This window comes from Rattus norvegicus, chromosome 3 (assembly GCF_036323735.1).
Source record: "Rattus norvegicus strain BN/NHsdMcwi chromosome 3, GRCr8, whole genome shotgun sequence".
Lineage (NCBI taxonomy): Eukaryota > Metazoa > Chordata > Mammalia > Rodentia > Muridae > Rattus > Rattus norvegicus.
In genome coordinates, this window is record NC_086021.1 from 157,171,351 (window position 1) to 157,180,847 (window position 9,497).

General features: G+C 36.4%; 1 protein-coding gene across 2 annotated transcripts; it reads right to left on the reverse strand.

Moving 5' to 3' along the window:
* Positions 1 to 388: 388 nt before the first annotated feature.
* Positions 389 to 6,912, reverse strand: Andpro (androgen regulated protein). Of its 2 annotated transcripts, none has more exons than XM_006235184.4 (4): positions 6,466 to 6,912; positions 3,693 to 3,788; positions 2,813 to 2,926; positions 389 to 591 (listed from the first exon to the last, which is right to left on the reverse strand). In XM_006235184.4, the coding sequence occupies exons 1-4, from the start codon at positions 6,700 to 6,702 to the stop codon at positions 565 to 567; spliced, it is 474 nt and encodes a 157-aa protein (XP_006235246.1). In that variant the 5' UTR covers positions 6,703 to 6,912; the 3' UTR covers positions 389 to 564.
* Positions 6,913 to 9,497: the final 2,585 nt, after the last annotated feature.

Genomic DNA, 9,497 nt, shown 5'->3' on the forward strand with positions numbered 1-9,497 from the left:
AGGTTTAAAACAACAGATCTGATACAAAGTGAACCCTGTGAGGGATTCTCTGTGATTCCTTGAGATATAGATAGAGGGATAGTAACAAAGGGCGGGCTGTGATTTTGTGAATGTTAGTCATCCACATGAGTCAGTTAGATGTAACTGTATGTTTCCTGTTATAACTACAGTGCATGTCTTCCTTGAGATAGATTATCTACTGTATTTTGATGTTCTTATATAGAAAGTCAGAATCTTCATTTATACAGAAGGAACTGCATGCGCCTACGAAACGTGGATATTATCACAGAGAATACAGCATACTTGACACAGACTTGTTGATAAGAGCCTTACAGTTCTTTGCATTTGATTCCATCTACCCACATGGCACTTGTTCTCAGACAACAAGTCAAGATGAATGGCAGTACTTTTATTGAGCAAAGCATAGGTTAGTTATGGCAGGCTTACAATGGTTCATTTAAAAGAAGTATGTGAAATGTAAAAGGAAGACAATTGTTCAGGTGTACATAACTGGACTGCATGTCTCTGTGACTCCTGGCATCCATACTGAAGGGTGATTCCATATTAGAGTTCCAGAAGTAGAATCAATGTCTGCAAGTGTTGGGTAACAGGCCAGTCAGTCTCAGAGTCTCATTTGGTATAACAATCGAATCTTACAGCATGTATATTTTGCTCAATATAGTCAGGATACAGTACAAAGTAACATATTTCTCTCTAAAAATGGAAAGAAATATAGATTATTAGGGATATTAAAATCAAAAGGGATATAATCATCCAGTTAACTGAAGTGGAAATGGTAACCATGTAAATGACACACTGGTCATTCCAGTGTCCCTGGGTCCCTGGATATTCAGCATAACTCTTCAGTGGACAATGATCATTGCCTCAATTGTTTATAGTCCACAAGATTTTATGTGCACAATCAAGAATTCATGAGATCCTGAATCCTGGTACACAATGCAGGAGTCCACCTGGTCAGGGCCCATCTAGTTCTAGACATTGACATGTCATTAAGTGTGGCACATGGAAAAATCAAAGAATGGAATATTAATGTGAAAATAAGAGGTGATACAAATATTTGAGAAGATAAGCACTACAACCCCAGTTTGTAGTATCATAAGACAGCATCTGGTGGTAGAAGCAGGATTTCAGCAAGAGGGATTAAAGTCATGAACATGTGGCAGATTGTTTATGTGCACGGGACCAACCATGTAGGTTGATGGCAAGCAAGTAGGTTTTCTGGAGATCGTCCAGCATTCTGCATAGCTATGATTGGTGTGCTCTGAAAGGCACATCAATGAAAGGTACATCCAAAAATAGCTTCTCACTTCTGATATTGCTTTCCTGCCACTATTACTGCTTAATAATTTCTGGGTATCATCTCACAATATTGCACACAGATTCTTCAAATCAATATGAAGTTGTACTTTTATATAATAGTGCTGTTTAGATGAATTAATGACTATAGAATTCTTGATTTGATTCAATAATTTAAGAGAGAAATTTAAGGAGATGGTTTTAGTTGTTTTCCCAGAAAGATATAATAAGGGTAAATCAAGAATAGAGCCTGCACCTCCTCGTAGTATAATTAGTTAATTATAATGAATGAAATGAGCTTTAAACATTGAAGTAAGAAGAGAAATAAATTTGGGACATACTTTAGATCAATGAAAGACATTAATTGTAGGCAATATCCAGGTATGATGCTACCAATGTGTACTGTAATTTAACAAGAACATGGGAAACTGTGGTTTTAAACTTATAATGATATTATAGAGTGAAACACTACTTTGAACTGACTATCTACAACCTTCTGTAACTCCTTTCTTTGAAATTTTATCTGTGAGGTAAATTCTTAAACACTTTTTGTCTAAAAAGCTATAAAAAGGCTGAGAGAAAAGTAAAGTGTAGCCTGTAGCTGTTATTGTATCTTCTCTATTCACAAAATGTTTATATTTGTAGATAGTATGTATTTACATCTGTCTGTCTGTGTGTATGTACATACATATGTATGCTTAATAATTTCTATTCTTAACATGTATGTCTATACATAGACATATGCACTTTGACGTTGAATGGTTGACATCAGCTGAATTCGTGTGTGTGTGTGTGTGTGTGTGTGTGTGTGTGTGTGTGCTTGACTTTATTTTTACCCTTTTTCATTTTCTGTGGCTCACAAAAGGTTAATGAATTCATAAGCTCTTAACTGTCTATCAAGAAATCCCCAAGTAGAAGCACCCAAGAAACTGTTTCTTTTCCCAATACTCTCCTAACAGCAGGAGTAAAATTCAGAAACCATTAGCTTCTGGAACCAGAACAATAAGAGATAGTTAATGGCCAGAGGTCATGGACTATTTGTCTTCTTATAACCACCCCACATCAGTACTGAATGACGGAGTGGGACCTTTACAATTGCACCCTGCAAATGAAGGTGGGGTTGGGAGTAAAAGACTCTTCTCTGACAAGCAACCATCTCCACAACTCTTTATTCTGTCAATGAGCAAAAATTCAATCATACCCTTGGTAGTAAAGTTCGTAGGGAATGGAGAATATTGTTTTGAACTCTTCCTCCTCTTCTGTGCACAGTGCTACTTTTGAGGAATGGACTCACTCAACAAGTGTATCTATTTTATTTATTGATAATCTCCACTTTCTCTCTTCAAATGTTTGCACATGATCTTTTCCTGTGCACTTCATTTTTATTAACTTGCCAAAAGCATAACACACTAGCACAAACCCTTCTCAGATATTATACATCAGTCCTCATTTTCACAGGGTTCTTTCAACAAGAGGAGTCACTTAGTGTTCATACCTTCAGCTGTTCTGTTTGTTCTTCGAAGGGACAGTTGTCCAGTTTAGATAGGAGCTTCCTGCATCTGACGCTTCCAGGCAATGATATATAGTACATTGTTTCGCCAGGAGTCCGCTTTAGAAAAGGAACAGGATTAACTGCATCACTTCTCAGTAGTAAGTTTCTCTTCAGTAACCCTTTGTAACTAAAATAATTAATTTCTTTATCATTTGTTTCAGCATTCTTTAGCTTCAAGGATTATTCCTTACACAACAAATAACTCATCTTTATAGAAATTGACGCCCACCCTACTGGTTGTTTGATTTATGACCATCTTTTATGAGTTGTCTTGTGCTGTTGAAGAAGAAGGAAACAGGACAAAAGAGGAGAATAAAATCCATTCAGTGGAGTTAGGAATGAAAGGATTATATCTGAGAGTTATGGTGTTGCCAGAAATAACTCTATACATATGGAAAAGGTTAAGGGGCAGCACTGGTTACCTTTGTCCTGTTTGGGGCTCTTTTCTTTCATGGCCACATGGAAAGCTCTGAAGCTCAGGTTAATTAATTATCATCTCCAAAGGAAGTGTTCTTGAAAAGGGTCCTCTAGTCCAGAGAGGAACACCAACTTACAGAAGGTTTTCTGCTCAGTATGAAGAATTCAATGACAAACACTTCAACATTTAAGTTTATGATTTCTGCACATACTCTTACTCTAACACACAAATTCATGTGTACTAATCCCTAACTCTATCCCTTCATAAAGAAGTACATTTCTACACATTTCCCTCCAATTCACACATTTTTCTCAAAATATCCACCTATCTGTACAAATGTATGACCATAGTACAGCTGCCACCCTGCCTAACTTGTCAGGAAACAAGGCATTACCAAATACACACCTTTAGGTTATAGAATTCCCTCTGGAAAGAACATTTGTAGAAGTCAGAATCAATCTTTCTACATTTGGTTTTAACCATTTCAATTTCACCAAATCCCTATGAAGAAAAGAGCAAAATTGTTGTTTAGTTCTGTATTTTCATTTACATGCATGCCTTAATTTACTTTTGTAGCTAACACTTTTATTTTGGATCCATGTCAATATCATTGCTATCTGAATACACACACAGACTTCTTCCAACAGGATGATTTTCAGGATGTTTTTCTTTGTACATCTTTATTAAATAGAAGGAACAGGACACCCAAGGTGAAGGCTGGGACTAACATTTTTTCAATATTGTTAGTAAGGTAGAACCAGCCTGTAAGAGAAACCATAAGGACAGGTAAGAACCATTGCCAGTACATGATCTGCTCTGAGAAGAAGGGAAGGCTTTAGAAGTCAGCATGAATTGAATGATCCTATCGATTTTGGGATAAAAGGTAGTCATACTTTGTAACTCTAAAAAGGTTTCAGGCTGGTTTTATCACCTAATGATCACCATTAGTAGCTAAATTTAACACAGAGCATCGGTTTCATTTGTTTTCCTACTTTATTCCTTCAGTGGACAGGAGAATTTGGAATGCTTCACACAAGGGGAAATTTCAGGTCAAATAAATAGAGCCTGTGAGTGTCTCAATTCTAAATTTGATCATTGATGCTAACATATCTCAAGGCATTTTAGTCACTTGTTTGTGCAGTTCCCAAATAGGAACTTATATATTCATTGCAGAGGGAATCTCAGATACATTTACTGGATGACAACAAGCTGAAATAATAGACTTTGTCCTTTGAAACCATGAGTAAGGACAATGTTCCCTGGAGTGATGTTTATCCTGTATTTACAATTTGACTCAGGTACACACGGAACAATAGGTATATTTGTTATGTGTGTGGATTGCACATTTACCTAATTTTGTAATTTTATAATTTTAACAATTATTCAGGTTTTGGAAAGTGGTGTATATGTGCCTTGACTAACAAATCTACTGACAGAGTATGTTGCAGGAGTTGACTCTACATTGCTGAATGATATAGCATACAAGGTGTTCATACTTCACAGTTGGTGACTAGTTGCATGGGACATAGGTCCTAATGTATCATTATTATTATTATTATTATTATTATTATTATTATTATTATTATTATTATTTTGCAAAATTAGGACTCTAGTTCCTAAGTGCTGCTCCAGGAACAATCGAAGGTCACTGTGAAAAAGGATGTAGAAACTCCTGGTTGATTTGTTAATACAAGCTTACAAATTCCATGCTGGGAATTGCTCAGATGATGTTACCTGTCCTTTAGAGGTCTCCATACAATTTGAAATTCGGCTCATTCTGCATGGTGAATTGTTATAAAGGACACATATGCGTGTTTGGAAATATACCCTTAATTCTTTTTCTGTAGGTTCTCACCTAGCACATTTAACATCTAAGAAGTCTATGTCATTACTGAGTGCTATCATTTTTTGTGTCTTGCCATTGTCAATCAATTTTTGGGGCTAACAGCATCTGCATCTGGTGTAGAATGAATGGCTGTTTTTTTAATGTGGGATGGAATCCTTTTCAACATCCATATTAGAAAACTACCTCAGGTTCTGTACATAAAGCACAGCTGAACAGAGAATGTGGGAGCCATAGTCTGCCCTGGGTGTATATGTCAGTGGTCTCTACAAGAAGGAAATAAGTATGATATTATCAGAGCAAGTATAATGACTCTTCATTTTCCTGAAAGGAATATTTACCATATAGAAAGTTCCATTGTTTGCTGAAGTACACAAATTGCTATTATCAAGAGATTCAGAAAAACATATTGACATAAACACACATATCAGGAGCCCCTTGCACTAAATGACAGTGAGGGGGATGAAACAAACATGGCCACATGTTACAATGGACAGAAGGGAGGCAGGATCAACAAGGATGCTGTGAACTCATAATCAATATTATGAGGGAAACTTCATTTCCCATAATAATACTTAGAATTAGGCTGTCTAGAGATTGCAGTAAGGAAAGATGCCATTAATAAATCTGAAATACCAAGTTTTTTTCCTGTAGCCCCATCGATATAAAAAGATATTTAAGTAACCAAAGGCATCTATGACTTCCACATATACACTGACGTATTGGCCCCAAACAATACACATGAACAGACACACACACACACACACACACACACACACACACACACACACACACACACGCAAATAACTGAAATACTTGAAAGAGTATAAAAAATTCCTTCTTCCATATTAAATGTTTGTGTGTCTGTTTGTCCTACTGTATGGCCATTCATTTAACAATGTACATTGGTATCTGGTATTTAATGTCATTTAGACAAATTAGAGGATACCTTATGCTAACTGTGAAATAGAAACATATTGGTTCCTATTTACTATTGGCAAATTTAAACAGAATATGTTGTAGAGCTCCCACTGTATACTAGTATTTTTTGTTTTGCAGGATTTCTGTTATGTGTGTGGATACTGTTTCTTAGGAGTTCTTTGAATTCAGGTAAAAATAAGGAAATTCTGTGGATACATTTTAGTACTAAGAATGCATCATTCTATTTGTAGTGTGATGAGAACTTCCTTGTGTCTTCTGTTTTAGAAGTCATATATTGTATATTGGAGATATGCGAGCATGGTTACAGAAAAGATTGTAGTAATAGAATAAAAAAAGGATAGTGCTGCACATGGACACATCAACACTGTCTCTTATGCTGGGAGAAGTACTTACCCATATGTTCATGGTGAATGACTCATTTTTTATGTTGCTGAGATATGTGTCAGCACTGTGCGTGTTGTAAAGATATTTGAAGACATCATATACATCCTTCAGTTTGTTTTTGTCTATGAAGTTTTTCTCAAAAATTTCCATACCTCTCCTGGTACGTTTTGCAGTTGCATGGCTGAAATTCAGAAACAGGACAAAGATGGCCAGTAGGAGCAGTGTGCCATGTAGGGTTTTGCACATTTTTCTTCTCAGATATGAAAGGGGAGCTTCAGAGGAGAAGAGGTTTCAAGATGCCTGGGCAGGAAGCACGCATCTTTTATCTTAAATGATGAACCTCCTACTTAGCCACACCTTCCAAATGCAATCCTGTTTTTGATTACCTCACTATCCTGATTCTTGCCAACTTCAATCACTATAGTACACTTGTTCCCTCACCCATACCCATTTAGGATTTCTGCCACTTGTCTGGCTTCTCAGCTTAGACCTTCTCATCACTAGGCCTGGCTCTCCTCCTCTGCTTTCCAATATTGAATTTTTTTTTTTGTTTTCCCGAGTGGTAAAACTTTTCTTGACCCTGAAAATCAAAGTAAAAATTCAATTCTTATTTTCCTCATAACATTCTAAATGGCATTTTTGAGTTACCTCTGTCATCATAGTTCATGGGTATTCTTGAGCCCCTGTTTAACATCTGGTGTTCCTCCCTTGGCTCTTTTGTTATATGCTGTAGGGATTTCATCCTCAATTTTCTGGAGTAGTATATTTTTGCTAAAAATACTGTGGTAGCCATTATTGTGGAAAGCTTAGAGTGTTAGTTTTTCAGAACTCCCAAAAGTACCTTATGAATTTAGATGACAAAGGTCACAAGGTCCTAAAGGATCTTTCTAGCCCAAACGTCTGGGATCTAGTGATAGAGCCTGGGGTACATTGTATCAGGGAGTCCCAAAGACACACTGCCTGAAACACATAATTTCTATTTAAACTTGGCACTGGGGATTTTAAAACATAGAACTATTTTCATATTATAATATTTGCATTAGTGTCCACAATATTTAAATATTAATATGCAATTCCAGAATCAGCTCTCCACCTAGGAATGCCCTTGATTAATTTCAAATGGTTGTGCTTTGCATACTGGTAAAAACAGAATTTTATTTTCATTTATTTATTTAACTTAAGTTATCTTTAATTCACGAATTCTTTACAATAGTTTGCCCATTTAGAATCTGAGAGGTATTCGAGATGCTTCCCCACTTTTTCTTCTATTAGTTTGAGTGTTTCTGGGGAGGGGAAGCCCATAGAGAAGGGGATGGGGAGGGGTTAGCAGGATATTTGCCCAGAAACTGGGAAGTGGAATAACAACCCAAATGTAAATAAGAAATACTCAATTAATAAAGATTAAAAAAATAGAATCTGACAGGTAAAGGCTAATTTACTTAAATTAAATTTAAGAATCTTATCATTAGTTTTATACTATTAGCGTAAGACTTTAGAGAATATGCTGAATAAAACACGTTAATACAAGTATACTAGCCCCATTTAAGGGCCCTTGTGGAAGATCATCTTAGGGTATCACGGAGGCCGCTAGAAAAAGTAACTGAAGCAATTACTAATTAAAATTTACCCATCTTTCCAGTTTGCCCTTGTGCTCAGATCAAACCTAGATCTCCTGCTCCCCACCCACTCCAACAGCATCCAGAGTAAGCTTGACTCCCAGGAACTGTGACACACCAAGAACACAGGTGAAGGCACAACATCTTCACCAATACTCGGTCTAACTTGGTCCCACTGGGACATGGACAACACAGGAACATTCCCTAAACAGACGCATGTATCTTTTTGGTTTGCACCTGTGCCTGGAGTGGTCACAGGGCTCTGGCTCCCCAGCCCACTCCTTCAAAACTTAGAGGAAGCTTGACTCCCATTAACTCAAACACACAAGAATAATAGGATCTTATAGGCAGCATGACTCACAGAACTCTGACACACCCAGGACAAAAACCGAAAATGAACAGAACAAAGAAAGACTATTGAAAGTGGTAATGAAAAAAGATCAAGTAAGATATAAAAGCAGACCTTAGAGAATTACAACCAACTTATAAACAGAGATTCTAAAAGCCAGAAGAACTTAGGGAAATGTCATACAGGTCTTAATAGAAGACAAATGCAGGCTCAGGCCACTATACCCAGCAAAACTTTCAATCACCATAGATAGAGAAACAAGATATTCCATGACAATACCAAATTTAAAGAATTTATTTCCTTCGTTAATACAGCCATAAAGAAAATAATAGAACTAAAAGCCCAACACAAGGTGGGGAACTATTCTGAAGAAACGCAAGAAATTAGACTTCTCACAAGGAACTAAAATAAGTACAAAATCATAATCCTACCTCTAATAACAAAAATAACAAGAGTCAACAGTCTTTAGTCCTTAATATCTTTCAACATCAATTAACTCTATTCCACACACCCCAGAAGACATAGGCATGAAAGCTTTAGAAGAAGAAAGATCAAATACATCCAAGAGGAGTAGATGGCAGCAAATCAAACTCGTGGCTGAAATCAACCTAGTAGAAACAAAGAAAACTATACAAAAATCAACAAAACCAGGAGCAGGTTCTTGAAGAAAATCAACAAGATAAACTCTTAGTCAAACTCACTAGAGGACATAGAGACAGTATACAAATTAACAAATTCAGAACTGTACCTAAAGACATAAAAACAGAACTGAAGAAATTAAAAAAAAATCAGATCCTACTGCAAAAGCATATACTCCGTAAAAGTGGAAAATCTGGGTGAAATGGATGGTTTTCTAGACCAATACTTGGTAGCCAAACTAAATTAGGATCAGATATACTACTTAAACAGCCCCATAACTCCTAAAGAAATAGAAGCAGTCATTAAAATCTCCCAATCAGAAAAGCACAGGACCAGATGTTATTTGTGTTGCATTCTTTCAGACCTTCAAAGAAGACCTAATACCAATACTTCTCAAACTATTCCACCAATGAGAAACAGAAGGAACACTACCCAAT